The sequence below is a fragment of the Lethenteron reissneri genome, chromosome 51 (genome assembly GCF_015708825.2).
Source record: "Lethenteron reissneri isolate LAM-NWPU_2019-01 chromosome 51, ASM1570882v1, whole genome shotgun sequence".
In the NCBI taxonomy this organism is placed as follows: domain Eukaryota; kingdom Metazoa; phylum Chordata; class Hyperoartia; order Petromyzontiformes; family Petromyzontidae; genus Lethenteron; species Lethenteron reissneri.
The window spans coordinates 926,522-945,442 of record NC_083829.1 but is presented as its reverse complement, the minus strand read 5'-3'; the positions used below and the strand labels follow the sequence as shown (position 1 = coordinate 945,442).

Sequence of the window (18,921 nt, the reverse complement as noted above, 5' to 3'; positions counted from 1 at the left end):
AGCTTTGTGACGTCATATTTGAGGGGGGGGGGGGGGTCTGACTTTTTGTGACGCCGTGTGACTAGGGGGGGGGGGGGGGGGGGTCAAAAATCGTCCAAAATCGCGTGACGTCATTTATGGACGGCCCCATATTCAGATTCTGAAATGTGTTGAGATGAGATAAAATGCAAATCGCTTTGAGGAGCCTATGAATATAGCTGGGCATATATCAAAACAAATCATTATCATGGGGATAACCTTAAGTGTGTTATGTTATCATTATAAAATGTGTTAATAAGTGTTATCGTTATTCGGTGTCCATCAGGTGTGTAAATAGGTGCAGCCCTGCTTGCTCACGCCACTAGAACGAGCAAGAGAGCTCGTGTTAGGCCTGCTCTTCCACTCCAGAGCAGTTGTTGGTTTTCAATTAACAATGTTACGTGTAATGACCTAAATAAGCAACCACTCACTCCAAGTCAAAAAAACCCCCAAGGTCTCCGATTGGTAGAGAGAGGCCTCCACGGCGATTGGCCGGGAAGGCAGACTGTTAAAGGGATTGGAGGAATAAGATTTGAATGATATTAAGGCGGGGAACAGAGAGGATCCCAGAGGCGACGGTTGGGATCCTGTTGGGGGGGGGGGGTCAGGGATTGGCGAGGGGGAAACAACGGTGACAGAAGGTTCCAGAAAGGGGGCTCGAGGGGAGCGAGAGTACGAGGAGCGGGGACGTTTGAAGGAAGTTACAAGCTACAGACAAGGTCGAAGCTAAGGGTGCAGAATTGCTGCTGCGCCCCAATAAAGTGGCTCTTATTACATCGTCGTCAAAGTTGTTACATGTGTAGAGGAGTAGTGGAGAGTGGTGGCGTCGTGTGCGCTGTCCGGTGCGGTGACCTCACGGGACGTGGGGTCGCACGCGCTGGGCAGTGCACGTGACATCACCCCTCTGAGGGTATATAAGGGAGACCCCGTAACGTAAGCGGGGTCACTATAGGAACGGGGATAGTAAACAGGGTGAAGAGGGAACCAGGGATAGTGAGAGGGATCAAATAGGGAGTCTGGGGAGAAGCCGGTGGTAGCCGAAGAGGTGCTTCTCTCTCCGGTCGGTGGAGTCGGCAGACTCCACGATCCGACACGAGAGAGAGACCGGAGCTAGCCGGCAGGGACCCAGACTCAGAGTAGGACCCCTAGCCCCTGGGAGTTGTGTACCCTGTGTAGTTTTGACCAAGAGTAATAAACCCTGGCGGAAGCCCCTAACTTACCTCCGTCTCCGAGTACGTCCGTCGGTAACTTCTCTACAACTGGTGTCAGAGTGTCTGCACTGCTGCTACAATGTTTACATCGGGAGCGGAGCGCAAGAACCCAGCGACGGGACGATCGGAGGATGAAGACGGCGGGGAGGAGGCTTCGGCAGTGACCCCGGAGTCCGGGGCTCCGGTGACAGGCCCCGAGAAGACGACGGGCGGGGGTGCCAGCTCGCCGCCACCACCGCTGGAGACAGGGAGCACCCCTGCAGACCTGCTGAGGCAGCTCCTGCAGGCGATCGCGCAGCTCTGCGCCCGTCTCGACATCGCGGAGGCGAAGTTGGGTCCTCCCGGTCCGCACTCGGGATGGGAGCAACTGTCAACTGCCGGGACGCCGCGAGAGGCGGCCGCCATCTTCGCCGCGACGCCCCAGCTGGCTATTTTGCCTGCGACGTCGCCAGCGGCGGCCATGTTGGTTGGGGCGCCTCAGGCGGCCGCCATTTTAACTGCGACGCTGCAGGTGGCGGCCATTGTTCATGCGACGCCGCACGTCGGCGCCATGGCTGCCATGGCAACTGCGACGCCGTTGTCCACCGTGGGTGCCGCCGCGACTTCGTGCCACACCGCGCGCGCGGGGTCTGCCAGCGGCGATGCCACAGCTCCGCACCATGCTGCGCCCGCCGGGGGAGCCCCAGGTACGTCCGGGGCTCCACACCTCGCCGCACCACGGGAGTTGCCGAGGGTGCCGCCGTGGTTCCGGCCATCGCCGCGCTGGCGGGGTACGCTGCGGGTGTCGCCGTGGCCCCGTGCATCGCTGCCGCGGCTCCTCACGATGCCGCGCCGCGGAAGTTGCCGCGGTTCCGAGCATCGCCGTGCCTGCGGGGTTTGGCGCGCCCGCCACCGCGGCTGCTATAGTTGCCGCGGCCGCGGGGTGGGCCGAGGGTCACGCCGGGGCACCGCACCTCGCTGTGCATGCGGGGTTTGCCGCCGGCGACGCCGCACCAGGCTGCTATTTTACCTGCAGCGATCGCGGTGGGGGCCGCCGGCGACGACGCGGCCCCGCACCTCGCGGTGCCTGGGCGTTGCCATGCCGACGCCGCGGCTCTGCATCTTGCCGCGGCATGGGCAGCAGGAGCCGCCGCTCGGGCCGGCGCGCGCCTGGCAGGAGCTGCGTTGGGCTGCTGGGCTGCTGCGGCTCTCCCGGGGCCTGTCACTAGCTGGCACGGTGCCTGCCCTGGCGATTCGTGCCACATGGGGAGGCGTGCGCTCTGTTGATGGCCTGTGGAAACGCTGCCGTCGGCCTCCAGCCCTCATCGCTCAATTGTGTTATGTTGGCGTGTTTTGTCTAAGACTGCCCAATTGTCCGTTTTGGTGTGTTTTGTCTGGGCTGCTCAATTGTTCAATTGTTGTTTGTTGGTGTGTGTTGTCTGGGCCATCGGGATTCCGCCTTTGTATTGATGGCAGCGCGTGATGAGAGTTTCAAAGTTTTGAAATTTGATTGATTGTTGTCATGCTGCCTGGATGTTGTCGGTTGGTTGTGAATATGTTGGTTTGTGGTTCTGGGACTCCTCTACTTTTATATTGTTTACAGCCGAGTCGGCTGAATTTTTTTCACAGGGGGGGGTGATGTAGAGGAGTAGTGGAGAGTGGTGGCGTCGTGTGCGCTGTCCGGTGCGGTGACCTCACGGGACGTGGGGTCGCACGCGCTGGGCAGTGCACGTGACATCACCCCTCTGAGGGTATATAAGGGAGACCCCGTAACGTAAGCGGGGTCACTATAGGAACGGGGATAGTAAACAGGGTGAAGAGGGAACCAGGGATAGTGAGAGGGATCAAATAGGGAGTCTGGGGAGAAGCCGGTGGTAGCCGAAGAGGTGCTTCTCTCTCCGGTCGGTGGAGTCGGCAGACTCCACGATCCGACACGAGAGAGAGACCGGAGCTAGCCGGCAGGGACCCAGACTCAGAGTAGGACCCCTAGCCCCTGGGAGTTGTGTACCCTGTGTAGTTTTGACCAAGAGTAATAAACCCTGGCGGAAGCCCCTAACTTACCTCCGTCTCCGAGTACGTCCGTCGGTAACTTCTCTACACATGTGTATATGTCGTGGGATATGCAAAATATTTCATCTCGTAGTGTTGGGGCTGCGGAATATTGCTTGCAAGTCTGTGGCTCGTGCGGCTATCTTACTCAGGGGGAAAAAATCGGTAACATTCACATAACGCACCAAACAACAACAACCCGTTGAAGCCTGCGTTAAAATTTTAATTAATGGGACATTTTCTTAAAGTAATATTTAAACGAATGTGAACGTTCCACTCACGCAAGATGGTCTTTGCGGTAAAAAATAGACAATTTCCTCACGTAAGATGGCCGTCAAAATGCAAAGGAAAACTTTTAAAAAACACGAACGTTCCTCACGCAAGATGCCCGCTACAATGTAATCCGAGTTTGCTTGACTTTCTCTCATGTAAGATGGCCATCATAACGAAATGGGGAAGATGGAGGAGACAGAGACATTGACTCCTCACGTAAGATGTCCGTTACAACAACGAACTTGAGGGGTGGGTGGAAAGACACACGTTGTCTCCCCACGTAAGATGGCCATAACTTATTACTAACAATTGGGGGCGGAGACATCGACTACTCACATAAGATGGCCGTCACAACGAACAGGAGAGGTGGGGGGGAGAGCGACACATTGACATCCCCACGTAAGATGGCCGTCACAGAACGAGATGGGTATTTGAGACACCGACTCCCCACGTAAGTTGGCCGTCATAACAAGTGGGGGGGGGGAGAGAGAGACACATCGATTCCTCACGTAGGATGGCCGTCACAACAACGAACAGGAGGGGTTGGGGGAGAAAGAGGCATCGACTCCCCATGTAAGATGGCCGGCTAAGTGCTCACGGTGTGGAGTGACGTCTCCTCTCAGGGCCCCGTGACGGCCCCTCCTCACCCCCTCGCTCGGGGTAGTCTGGGAGCGCGGGGACGGCTCCGACGGCTTCACTCGAGCGGCGTCTGCGGCGGCGGGGGTCGCTCACAACAAACCAAGACGAGCGCTTAAATTAAATCACAATTAACGATTGCAGATAACCTTACGGCGTTACCGGCAGCGAAATAATGCTAAGCATCGCGCTCACAACGCTGTAGCATTGCGAGCGCTTTGTCGTTCTATTATTGTCAGCGGTGCGGTAACAAGGTTATAAGAAGAACTCTCGTACATAGCAAGGGAGAGGGTGCGCGTCTAAATTGTAAGGCGATTATAATTATTAGCATTATTTTTAATATAGCTAGTATATTAACCATAACGATAGCATCATTGGCAGGCTCTGTAAAGCAGCAGCACTGATTATAGGTGGTGCATATATAGATTACATAATTCATGTTTGACGTAATATATAACCGGTGTTTGCAATAATTGTAATAACTATCAATGCGTTCACAATAATAACACCGACAGACAGTCGTGTAAGCAGTAGCACACGTGTAGTATCTTGAGTTGCAATACGTTTATAATTATTTACAGTTATAATTCACATAATACAACATCGTGTAGGTTAACAGGCTTGAGAGATAACCCGAACTCTTGACTTTCAACGCATCTGCAATAATTACCCTCACTACCATTGCCGCACTGCTCTGTGCGTGTGTCGGTGATGAACTTCTAAGAGACCATAGCCGGCCTCTCAATACAATACAGCAACAACGTCCATTTGTCTACCCATCACACATTATTGACAATCACAATTATTGACAATACATACGACGGCAGCAATAACAGCGGCAGTAACAGCAACAACATCAGCAGCAACATCAGCAGGGCAGCGGGCTGCACCGAACTCCCATAGGTGATGAATATACAGATACCGGACGGACTCACGGAGCTGCTGCAGACCTTCACTGTGGAAGTCCTCCGCAAGAGACCGGCGGACATCGTCTCCTTCGCCGCGGACTATTTTGTCCAGCTCAAGGCGGCGCGGCTGGGACCGCAGGGCCGAGATGGGAGACCGCATCTGCATCAGAAGCAGCAGCAGCAAGTAGATGACCTGGTCTCCCCTCCTCTGGTGGCCCCGGGTTCTCCGCCTGGCTCCCGCGAGTCATCCGCATCGTCCCCCGGGTCTTCGTCCCCGCCTGCCGATGGCCGAGGAGGTGGCGGAGGGCTTCTGGCGTCGCTGGTCAACTTCGTGCCAAGGGGCTCGGTGGACCGTGATGAGGACGGTGATGATGATGATGACGACGACGACGAGTCGGATTTTGAAGGTATATGTAGGGTGTGTGTGCGAGAGTGATTTCCAGGTGGTGTGGCGGTGTTGTTCTTCAAGTTGCAAGTATTCATATTTTTTAGTTTAACCAGGTGCGAATTCAAGAGACCAGGATGAGTCATTCGCAAGAGTGACCTGGGGCAATTAGCTCATGGGCATATTGCCATACGCAAGACTTGAATATAAACCGGGAAATGAGTCTGATTGCGATGCATAAACTCAATTGAGTGAATGTGGCGAATACTTTTCGAATTTCGTTAATTTAAGAGGCATCAGGAGCAGCGGTATTTTCGCAGCAACATCTGAAAGTTTGACGGGAACAATTGATCAGAAAGCCAGTTATCATGAGCTTAGTTTAATCGTCATGGTCATCGACATCATCGATTGCATCAAATTCATCAGCAGCAGTTGCATTGTCATCAGCTTCATCATCAATGTAGTAGCACCATTTCCAGTAATGCCAGTAACAATCCATGAACAAAAACGTTATTCTCATCACGAATTAGTGGCAGTTTAATTAATATCGTTTGCAGCAACTTGATCGTCAGCAGCAGTATCATACTCATCACCCTAATCGGTATCTGCTTAAAATTATATTTGTATTGCTCCTTCTTCATCTTCCCTTAATAATGTGTAGTAATAGCAGCAGCAAAATTTATCAAATATGCTCATACCCATCATAATTAACGGAATTTATGAACTATCATCAGCAGCAGGCATACTCATCATCATTTGCAACTCTTACCAATCAGTGATCTGGGCATATTACTGTATATCTTCCGATCTTCCCGTCGTCAGTCTGCTCAAAGTCCTCATTTCATCAACTCCCACCGGTTTTTTTGACCTTGGGCGGTGGCGCAGGGGTTAGCACACGGTGCGATACGACCCTGGCTGTACCGAGTTTGATTCTTGACCACGGGTGATATCTGAACCGCTCCTGGCCCTGGAGAAACTCTTTGCCAACACACTGACCAGCGTGGTCAGTGGGACGACATGGCTCCCATGGATCCTGGTGCAAAGAATGAAAATGGGCACTCCTTGTACCAATGTCCATAATTTTTTCTTTGTAGTCGGGTGCTTGTGCCTCCAGCCTATAGACCCCCCCCCCCCCGTGCAATTGCAACATCTGCAAACTTGGCAGCGACTCCTTTGGGCGTGATGAAGTCTTGTCAAACGACTCCCGTGATCAATGCGGTGTGGATGCTGGATTGGATTGACGATAGGGTATGTAAAGCTCGACTTTAGTACATACATTAAGTTTGGTTTTCATCGGAGACCAACATAACACCAACTAAGTCCCCATGCCCGCATGTATACAGGAGCCAGTCTTGTTTCATCTCCTTGTGTACAGATCATCTTCTGTCATCCTGGCTCCTTCAGTTCTGCTTTGCCAGCTTCCTAACGTCTCTCATGGTTCAGATCTCTCGCCTCCATTCGCAGTAATCATGATGATCATAATTAAAGTTACCAATATCATTCCTGCACATGGATTATGTAAAGCCTTGCGACATGCATTTGTTATGGGAAGTACTGTATTGTAGCCGACGGGTAGCTGTTGAAGCCAATTACGTTTTCATGTTTTAAATATTCATTTTAATCCTGGTTTGTCTCAAAGGTTTAAATAAATTTGTCGCGTTTACAATGGGACAAGTCCCACACTTCATACTAAAGTTGAATTCACATTTGGATCATTTAAATAACAGTTACAGCCCCCCCACCCCCTGTTTTCCGACGGACAGCGATGATGATAAGATGCTTTTAACTTCAGTTGGAAAGGTTAGAAACGCCTAAGTTGCCCCCATCTTCATTTGCGTGTAAATCTCTATTGTAGGTGTCTGTGCTAAAAGCGACACATTGCAATAGCACAACCACTGTGAAAGTACACAAGATAGTGCTCAATGCTAGTACTTTAGAAGGATGTTGATGTTCATGATGGCGATGATCGTGATGGTTAATGATGAACCACGTTGACCCTGGCCTGAATTTGAACTTTTAATCTCACGATTCATGCTCTTCCACCAACTAAGCCACGCTTTGGACACCGTTATTAGTAGTGTCATTATTACAGTTATATCACCGCCAGTATTTAGAGTGACCCGTAAATGAACTGGTTAATCGGCCACGGGAGTTAAAATTAGTGAGGGCCCTTGTAACACGCTCATTAAATGATATGACCAAATCGCTAGGAATGTGCCTGATCCAATTGGATATCGGAAGAAGATCAGGATTGAGCTTGGATAATTGCTTAAATGGGTGCCCACTCTGTACAGCAGGTTGTTACAGGCCGCTGGGCTACAAGGTGGGCAGCAAAGAGCATTGCAGCAACATGTTTTACTGTACTTCTTTACTGCCACATCCACGCTTCCCCACCTTGACCTACCTGCTCACCAAAGTGATGATTTTACGTTTCATCGTATAAATCCCACAACACCCGCGGTGTGTGGAGGCCCTCACCCATCAGTGGATTGACAAGGGCTGTACTGACAAACAAATGTACTGTACTCAGGATTGTGTTTTACGATTCCTGTTGTGTACTCGACTGTCTTTTGAAAGTGTCTGGTCTTGCAATGCCTCTCGAATATATATTGATGGACTCGGGGAGCAGCGGCGCAGCAGTGATCACACTTTCATATGAACCTAACTATCTTGAGTTCTATTCCGGGTCACGGCCAACATCAGGTGGCGGGTGGAATCTGAAATTATCTTTGGCCTCCCCCCCCATCAATAACCTGCAACGAACAATGTTTTGAAGTATGGTAAAAAAAAAGCCCATAACCACGTTGCTTGATAAGCTCTTCAGTGCCCTGACAGATGGCTGTAAATTCTCAACTTAGTGGATGGGTGTTAAGATTATTGACACTCTGCGTTGTAAAAAAAAAGTGTCACAGCACAAAATTACTGTCCCAGTTTACGGAAACAAACAATGTTTTATTGCAGGACCCTCCGAAAAGATAGTCTCGAGACTCATCCAAGGCCTCAGTGGAAAAAAACACAGCATTGTAATTGTTAAACACCCATCATTCTCTCATGTTCGAGTGCCACTCAGTGAGTGCAGTCCACACGCTTGGCACCACTATCATCGACTCAAAATCAGCACATTGCCAATAATGCACATGTCGTGCATTTCTGGTGTGTGTTGTGTGTGGGTTCGTTGCCTTACTCTTCTGATAAGTGGATTACATCGCAGGCAACGCGATGTCCCCGAGTGTGACCTTAATAAGGCCCCGTGCCATCCAAATGCGATTAGCGAACATGAACTGGTAGCAGAAATACTGTAATCTGTATGTGTTGTATTATTGTCTAGCCACACAATATATTGCCAAGGTGTGTATGTTCCCCCCCCCCCCCCCTGTCTGGCCTCAGCACCTGGTTGGCTCACAAGTGAAGACATCACATATATCCCCCTATTTAAGAACGAAACAGGAAGATGTATTCACAAATGTGGCTGTCGCCTGATGATGGGAGTTGTAATGACTGGCGATACATCGTACTCGAATTGTAAATGTTATGAGTTTACTCTCCAACACACCGGTGTGCTGTACTAGTAACGAATTAGCATGTATTGTTTATGTGACAAAGCTTACTAATTGGCTGCATCAGGTGGTGGCGGGTTTAACGACATATTTACGTGATCTAACCCAAAAAACCTCTGTGTGTATGTTTGTGTGTGTGTACTGGTGTGGGAAGTGGTAGTGCAACGGTTAGTGCCACTAACCCGCCAACCCGAGTTCGATTCCTGCTCACGGCCAACATAGGTGACGAATTTCCGAGCCTGGGCCACCCCTAGTTTCACACAGTTTTTAAAATGAGTACCCAGTGCGTTGTCTAAACATCACCACGAGGCATGGTGCTGGCCACCCCCTCGTGTGCCTTGACGGCCTTATTCGGTGCTCGCTCACAGCGCTTGTCCCGACAGTCTGTCAAGGCTAAAGGGTGGATTTTTGTCTGTGTGCGTGCGTATGGTCTTGTGTCGATACCGTTTGCCTCGGTGGTGTTTAGTTTTTGGGCGGACGTGTTGAGCGTTATCTCTCACTGGGCCTGCTGCCCGCCCGCCGGTTCTGTTCACAACGGCTCAGCCGCCTGGGTCAGTGCTCCGCGCCATTGTCCATGCTGGTGTCCGAACCTAGATGTGAAATGGGAGCGTGGAATTTCTCCCCTCCCCAGAAATAACAGCTGCCTCAATGTGAAGGTCACGAGGCCAAGTCCCCTTTTTGCCTTGATAACGTCAGTTAAGCTGGGGTCTTGCAAAAGCGGTGATGAATGTGATGGCTCGAAGCTGTCTAAAATTGAGGTCACTCTGGTTCCCCTGCTGCACGCAAAGGGATGCCCGTGTGTGTTTGTGTGTGAACCCGTATTGCAAAAACAAAGAAGAAAAATCAGGCATACGTGTGGATTATGCACGCTTTCCCACACGCTGGCCCACGATGACACAATGGGGCTTGTATAGCAGCTCAGCCGGGGAGGGTTCAAGCAACTCTTTGATCAATTTCCTTTCTGCTAAAGTTTTGTTCACATTAGATTATCTTTACTGTAGTTTGTTTGTTTCCCCCCGCCCCCAATTGATAGACGGACAAAGCTAATGCATACATACTTTTGACCTTCATTGGAAAGCTTTCAAAAAACAACGTATCCTTGGTGCCTGTGTCCCTGAGCCTGGCACGTACTGGGTGTTCGTGAGATATGTTGCCATCCTAATCGGCCACGTGTGAACTGAACGATTGCAAGCGTTGACAAGGGTTGTTAGGACAAGCTGTTTTTATTGTAATTTACTACTGTACGAGAAACGACCGAATGCGTCCCCACATGGGATGTAGTGCGGGCACGAGAAGGCCAGCACTGGTACAACAAGCGTGAACCGCATGGCGGGGCTGATTGCTGAGATAAGCTTGCCATTGTGCAGGAGCCAAGCCCATATTGTCACTTGTTTCCACGTTTTTCCTCAACTGTAGTGGACATCACGAGGTCCAATAATAATCATAATTCATGGCATTTTGCAGTTACTGCTGGATGAAGGCACCCCTATGCTGTGTCGGCCACGGCACTTGCTTGACCATACTTTTCCAAAGCTGGTCGGTGTGGGCTGGTGAAGATGGGGGGGGAGGGGGGGAGCTCATGTCTGGTGCAGATATCAAGCCAATGACGTTAGCCATGGCCGGGAGTTGAACTCGGGAGGACAGGTTCATAGGGCAGTGTGTGTACCACTGCACCACCCTAACTGGGCCTGTTGCGGCATTCATTACAGAGACACTTTTACTTAATCTCTGCAGAGTAGTTATGGTGGTGCTTTTGCCACTGTCTCACTGCTGCAGTGCACGTCTGCAGTTGTCATCTCTTCACCACAATGGATGGATGATGAATGGCTTTCAATCCCCTCTCTCTCTCTCATCACCTTGGGCAAATTATGCACCGTTGTGCAATCTCTGATTTACATTTCGCAGGTGACAGTGAGGTGGTGCTTACCGAGCTGTTTTCTTCGTTGAACGTCTTTACCCTGCCCTGCAGATCAGGGTCGTACCATTGCAAAAAACAAATTAACACACAAGCAAGCATTTGCGAAAGGGAGATGTTGCTATTACTTATGCACCCTTGTACTGCTTTTGCTTCTCCGGTTATCAGATGACTGACGGGTAGACATCTTTCTAAAAATGTAATAGTAGTGCGATAACCCGAGTGAAAAGTGCCAGTTGGGGAAAAACGTTGTCCAGTATCTCAAACGCAGTGAAGAAATACAATTCTGGTTTCTATCACTTGCTTGGGAAGTTTCCAAAATGTACCCTTCTCGCGCGGTTGTATATTTTGACGTTAAAACACTCGGCGCGTAACGCGTGTATACAACAACTGGGTAGCTCTCCCCCCACCCTGTCTCTTTAGATATGCATGCGTATGACCTCTGTCGGTGTGCCAGAGCACAATTTTACATCGGCACACACAAAGATACCCTTACATAATTGATGCCGCTTAATGGTCGGCTCTGGCAGACACGCACGTGTAGGACGCTGCAGCGGGCGCAGGATTTGTTTAATGGCGCGTGCTTGAACTCGTGCTCAGATTTCTCTTTTCTCCTCCCACACCCCGCCCGACCTTTCCTTTCCTAAATGCATTAGCATCTATCGGTGGTGCTTTCCTTGCTCTTTGCCAGCCAGCTGCTGTGGCTGTGTAATGAATAAGGCCAGTTCCTCCTCTTCTACACCTCATTCATTTGCATTGCAGCGAAATAATTATTCATTGTCTGGTCTAGCCGGCAGTTGTGCACACTTGTCACGCGTATCGAAATAGAGGTAATGGTAAAAGATCCCACTATTGCGGCGCACGTGTCGGCGGCGTGTGACGGTCCTGTAAATCCTGGGACCTGACGTAAATTTGGTGGTCACTGTTGTAGCCAGCGTGGGGTCCTTCTCGTTGCTGGTGGTTTCCATTGGCTGTGTTTGTTATGCCCAGCCAGAGCCGAACTATGATATGTTGACCTCACAAGATATATGAATCTGGCTCTGAGCAAAAGAAGGGTCTGGGGTCGAATGAAACCTTAATTGCGTGTGATGTTAGTGGCATGGCTCAGTTCCTTAAGTGGAAAAAGCAACCTGGCGCCGCCTCCTGAACCATGCCAGGCTGATTGTACATGGCCGCAGTGTGGCTTGGTTGTACAGTGGAAAAGAGGTGTGTTTAATTCCACAAGTGGAACATCCCTCTAAAAGGATTCACAGGATTCAGTGGAAGTGCCTGAGGTGCTGAGAGCCAAACTAAGGAACCCTAACAACACAAATTACTTATGCATGTACCAATATATTAGCACGATTGGCTACGTACGGTGCGAAAAAAGTTCAGCATACATACACTCCTCATTTATCCTATACTGCCATTTCGATTAATTGAATGTGGGGTGATTGTATTCCTTTTTTTACTCACTTTTGTTGATTGTTTTTACAGTTTCAATCACCTAATTAGCATACATGTAAAAGTTATCATTCATAGAGTATGTATATTACATCAATTGTAAACAATTGGTTGCAAACACACAATGGAATGGATAATTACGAGCGACCAAATCACCGATAACCTCCGTTAACTATCACCAAATGGCTCCGAATGCGTTCAACCTCTCGGAAGCTAAGCGGGGTCGAGTCTGGCTAGGATGGGATGAGTTGTGCTGTTTCGAGGCTACGTTGCAGCAAAATCAATTGTTGTACTGTACGACCTACCGCTATGCTCCCTGCCTTTAACAATCTGCGCTGATCACCACGGTGATCAGCGCAGATTGTTACCAATAGGGCTGTGTGTGTACATGATGAGCCTAATAATCTATTTTATTCCGATGCATCGTTTATATGACACAATACTTTACAGTAAACTAGATAGTTTGAGTTGCGATTGAAGATAGACAAGCATTCACTGAGTGTTTTCTATACAGCAAGAGGAACGCACGCTGGCACGCGGCGCATTCCAGACCCCTTAGCTTCTGTGCGTAAGCACTGCGGTCAGTTTGCCGGGTGACGCGGTCGGTTTGCTGGGTGACGCGTTCGAGAGACGTACGCTGCTACCCCCAAAGACAAAGATCCCCCGTATAGCCTTCACAGACTTTTGGGGCAAGTGCTGTTCACGAGTTCCTGTGATGGCCTGCATGGTACACGAATGGGGTGGGTCGCCAGCACCACACCCGACCGCCTTTGTCTCTTCAGTGGCGATGTTTACATACCGCACCGGGCTACTCATTGAAGGCTAAATCGACCAAGGACCAGTCCAGATTATTGTCAATGGTCTTGGCCATGAGCGGGAATCGAACTCGGGTCGATTCCCACTCGTGTAGCATAGCACGCTGCGCTACGCGTCACCCTGCCGCTCCCCCACACACACACAAGCTTTAGCCGCGTGCAGTGCTACAGCATTCAAATCCCTTATGTAACCCATCTACTCAGACCTTAATTATAGGGAGAGTTCGATTCGTGTGACCCACCCCCCACGAGAGCCCTTTGTTTGCAGAGGAACACCCCTTGTGGAGGAGTTATCCCGGAGTGGTTCTTCGGTTTTACCCGGCTGGCAAATTCTGCACATACAGTCTTGGTACGCTGTGTGCGTGCGTGCACGTGCGTTACATGCCATGCCTCCGCCGTTTTGGGTGTCGGTCAAAATTGGATGTATACACTGCACGATGAAAAGGGAGCTGCGCGGCCTACGAGTTAAGGTCGTTGTCCCCTTCCACTGCGCCATCCCCTCCTTTCTGTTTTTTCTTCTTTTCGCTTCGAATAAAACGTTTCCTGCCCCGCAACTCTGGCCGGAACGAGCCGAACCAGAACATGGACGTCATTCACTGCCAGTTGTGGTTGCTGCACAGCAACCGCATTGTTGCTTGCAGGCGATTGTCAAAATATTGAGAGTTGACACTGAAGCCCATACAATGCTCACCACGGCATGCGGCGTTTTGCTGACGGCTTAAGCGAGCTTGAAATGACGCTGCGATGAACTTACTCGCGCGACAATATTAAAGATACCGCGGGCGTGCGATATAGGAAGAGGCCCCATTGTCTGAAAGTTGGTTTAAGTATGTGGGGTATTTCCAGTCCTGAGGCCAGCACCAAGCTTCAGATTTCACGTTTTGCACGTGACGCGTTTTGCTTCGGGGCCTCTTGGTCACTGGGTTTCGATTTGGATGTTTGCTTGTGTACACCTCGTTTTGTCATTCCACTGCTGGATGAGGGCCTCCCCCCACGCCTTGCAGACAGTGAGGAAAGGTGCCGAACGACCGTGGATTTTGCTGCACCGCACTCTGTTGCCCACATTGCCTCCTGCTCCTGTCTATTGTGCATTGGTGACCACCCATCCAACCGCCATCCTGGCTCAGCCATGTTTAGCTTCTGATGTCTGACAAAATTGGGTGCATTCTCGGTGATTGTATGGAGTGGTGGAGGAATACGTGTTAAACTGAGGAATAAGATGTTGGTTACTGCACTCCTGTGCACTGCAATATTAATTTAGCGATCTGAGGTATGCTTGAGTGAGTCCATGGTGGTGCAGTTTTAAATAATAATAAATTAATACATAATTTACAGCCCTTTGTCAATCGACTACTGGATGAAGACTTCTTTACAGTGTAAACTATACTAAACCATTTTTATTTTACCAGGTAAGGGCCACTGAACTATATAGCTCTTTCTCAGAAGCGAGCTGGCCTGAAATGATATCTCACCGAAGTGGGTTATCATGTGGAAATTTATAGCAGCCAAATACTGAAACGTACGTTTCTAAATGTGGAGGGAAAAGCCGGAGGACCCGAAGAAAAATCCACACGACCATGAGAAGAGCACGCAAACTCCAAATATACAGCCGTCAGGGTCCGGATCAAACCCACGAACTTCTGCATACCAGGCGACAGAGTTAACATCTCACCAACCACGGCGCCACTTTGTCGGTAATCATGATGTTTTGGCCACGCTTCACTGAGCTGGTCAGTGCAGGTTGGTGAAGTGGAGGGAGGCGGAGTAGGGAGGGTGTGTGCCTGGTACTATTTCAGAGATCACTCCCCACTGATGTTGGCCGAGGCCGGGAATTGAATACATTGACTTCAGGTTCGGCTTTATAGCGTAGTCGTACTGTGCCACCACTCCACCCAGTGCATCTTCATTATTGTTTTATTTAGCATAGTTTACACTGATCTTGACAAACCTGAACTATTTTAATCATTTACGTTATAAGGGTGTGTGCTCCATTGCTTTAAAATAGAAGGTCATATAATTTGCTGCCACCTCTACATGCAAGCTGCAGTAGGCACAATGTATAAATGTAAAAGTGTACAACTCCCGCATGGGCCATTGACTAGCTTTCCTGGGTAACCTTGCTTCGGCTACAGGAAGCTCGTAAAAACACGTTTTTTGTTGCGCTTAGCTCTTTTTATTCGAATCGATTGGCGAGCAAGTTTGTTGTTTTGCTAATTATTATTCATGTTGTGCGACCATAAGAACATACAAACCTGGGCGATTTCTGTTGTTCATTCTTGTTTGTGTTTTCTCCTAGCGATGGTCCGACCTTGTTGCCGTGTCGTGAAAATGAAGACGTTTCCTTCGCGCATTCTTGAAGTCCAAGCAGTGCACCACACTGTTTCAGAAAGTAAACCCACAGTGTGTCATGTCAACCGGGCCGTTCTATCCACACTCAACGTAATAAGCAATCGGATTGGTTGATGGTCCAGCTATCGCTGGTTCACGCCACTGCCTCACTCGCTGAGGATCAGTCACCTCCTTATCACTCCTATATCGTTACTACTATGGTTACTGTTCCAGTGAACTTCAATTGTTGATTCCTCTACCCATATTGAGTACTCAGTTTACCAGACGGACTGTTTTGTCTCATCCAGTTTGTATTAAACCACCACAACAACACACTCACCCACTTTTACCCACTCACCACACTGCAGGTCAAATAACTTCTCTTCCTTCTCTTCCTGCTTCGTCCTTGGCAACTGGTTTGACAACTGCAATTTTTCCCCATTGTCTCATTCCCCAAATTCATATAAACTAGCTTAATTCAAGAAACACGTTAATCTTCAATTTATTACAACTTTGAGAGTGCTGTTTGTTTCTGGCCGCTTGGGCCTTTGTGCCTGTGCTCAGAAATCTTAACAAGAATCAATTTGAAGCACACACCTCTGTTTTATGCCCTTCCAAGGGTGTTTTTCACGTGGCTATGAAACTGAAATTTAAATTTTCAGAACTTAATCGAATGAAATTAAGTTAAAGTTAACTTCAAAGTGATGGTGTTTTTTGTTGCAGTCATCAGTGGCCAGGTTGAAACTTATCAACCGGCTATACACTGGAACTCTCCACATTAAACAGTCACCTTCCCTTACTCGTTTCTGCTCCTCACTCAAAACTCACTTATTTTCTCTAGCTCACCCCACGGACCCCTTATTCTCCCCCTCATTACCACCACCACTACTTTTCCCTCTTCATATTCTTATTACATGGCTTTCACTCATTCCCCATTCATTCAATCCGTTCATCATCATTTACCATCATCAATTCCACTTTCACCGAATTCATCCATCACAGATTCGCCCATTGCTTCCTCTCATCTATTTTATTCACCTCATCTCCACCATTACATTCACATGTACTGTTCTTAATTTTCTGTAAAGCGCCTTGGTTAAGGCACTATATACATTATGTTGAGATGACCCAGTTTAATCATACGTGGCCAAAACCAGGATTTTAACCTAAGCTTTCGGTGTCTCTGACATGAAATTAGCACCCTGAGCCACCCAGCCACCTCTCAAAACAGTATTTATGTCATCACATCGTCTAATCTTACGTCGTTTTAAAATGAACACTGCTGTAATTAACGTGTATTCAGAGCAAGATCATCAGATGTATTACAGTCATGGTGTTACGAGCTTCATCACGCCTTTCACTGTATACAGCGCGCCAATTAGGATTAAATGCACGGCGGCGTAGTTGCTGCTCTAAATAATAAATTAAACATCTTGCTGGGTGTGGTGTATCGTCAAACGTGGTCAACCATAGTGCGCAAGCCCTTGGATGTTTCCCGTAAACACAAGTCTTTCCCGCACTGCATTGTAAATGCTATCGGTCTTATTGAATATTTCTTAATTTCTTCACACGAGGGATCATCCATTGGTGGCACACAAGCCAAATCTGGCCCAAGAAGACTTCTTGTTGAATGATCCGCCAAGATATACGGCTCTCCCCGAGGCATAACAAGACAATTTATTTGGTGATACTGCTGCTGAGTTGGCAGTGACGGCTCAAGGACAAATAGCAAAAAACTCGACATGTTTGCCAGTGACAATATCACCTTAAAAGAACAAAATAAATATTTGGCGACTTTTCGAACAATGGACCTCTTTCATAGCACATACCTAGGGAGGCCAGAGACAGTGGATAATAAGAGTCTGAGACTTCACTTTACACCATGGCGCCTGATGAGAATTTAATTTTAACAATGTTTTTTGATGACAAGTTTGTTTTAAATCGGCACAGCAATAGTTACCTAATGTTATTTCGTATGGCTGATGTAGACGCAGAGAAACAACTACAATTTAACATTCAGGTGGTAAAGCCAGAAAACGGCGTCAGGAGCAGCAGTGTATCGCTGTGATGTTTCCTTCGTATTTGTGGATCAGGCGGAATTACATTGTTACATGCTGTATGGTCTGTTCTGGATGACCATGGTCATACACTGGCTAATAGTAGCTATCGAGTCACAGACAAAAACCTTCAATAATCAAAACGAATCTAAACACACTATCCTAAAAGTAAAATTATAAAATGTTGCTTTCACATTGCTTTGTGGGAAGATTGGTTTCTGGTAGAAACAAGGTACAATCCACTTAACAATGGGTCCAGGAATGCATTATTTACCGAGGTTTGCATTATAGCTTTCCAGGATATAGGAGTGCAAGAAATCCAACCAGTAAGAATGTTGTTTTTACTCTGAACGGTGTCCAATCAAGCCATTGAAGGTGTAGTTATTTCCTCCATAAATAAATGGTCAAGGACTCGCCAAACTGGATGCGGTGAGGTGCCAATCAGTGATGACTGCCAAGTAATACACGCGTATTGTGATGGAACAAGCGACGAACTCCCCTGAGCTACCCCGGATGCTGTGGAAATGAATGGCTTCCAAAATTAAAAAAAATACGATTTTAGTGTGTTTGTTTTTCAAACGCCATGCACAAGAAGAGTTAGAAAGGAAGTGTTATTTGCAGATGCTTTACGTATTATCATACACATAGTCTTGACATTTAAGGCATTAGCAGCAGCTTACATATATCCGCGACGGAACCTTTGTTTAAAATGTAATTATGCTCGGGGCTCAAGGTGTTCGTTTGTACAGATTGCATGGCTCAGCGCTGTGATTTTCCTGCAAATTGCGTGCGACAGTGTTGCCTCGCGATTGATTTATGGTGGGCAGGATATAAAATGAGATGCCACCCGTGTGACCTGCCGTAATTAGTGGCTGGGCAATGTCATATTTCACTTGATTCACCCGCCTTGTCCTCTGGGTATCCAAGTGCCAAGCAGCTCGTCCCGTCGCTGTACGTTTTCCGCACTTGTGCTGGACAGCTCTCCGATGTGTTTTCAGGGTTACGCTGTCTGTCGTTAGGCACGACGTCCGATGTTTTCGTCCAAGTGCTGGGTGGTGCTTCAGAAATTTAATCCACATCACCGTGGTATTTTATAAGCATTTCTCCCATTTAATGAAGAGTGGACAAATTATATTTGTATTTGAATTGCAACCATTATTGGGTTAGGGTTATGACCAAAGCAGTGAGCTACTTTATGATTATTATAATGATTACCCGTATCAAGTGTTTTTGAAATATATGGTCCGAAATTTTGTAATTTCTCATAGAGCTGAAAATTATCAGACCATACTGCTCGACAACGCTCATCATCATCTATGCCACCTGCTTTATCAGTCAGTACCTGTA

At 48.4% G+C, this 18,921-nt stretch overlaps 1 protein-coding gene across 2 annotated transcripts in view; it reads left to right on the top strand.

Moving 5' to 3' along the window:
* Positions 1 to 4,185: 4,185 nt before the first annotated feature.
* LOC133355636 (cAMP-dependent protein kinase type II-alpha regulatory subunit-like) overlaps positions 4,186 to 18,921 on the top strand; it is a 99,015-nt gene continuing 84,279 nt past the window's right edge. Inside the window, exon 1 of one of the 2 annotated variants that reach the window (XM_061573006.1) lies at positions 4,186 to 5,481. In XM_061573006.1, coding sequence (XP_061428990.1) covers positions 5,073 to 5,481 — 409 coding nt within the window. In that variant the 5' untranslated portion in view covers positions 4,186 to 5,072. The remainder of the gene's footprint in view (positions 5,482 to 18,921) is intronic. The other variant, XM_061573005.1, reaches the window with a different exon arrangement.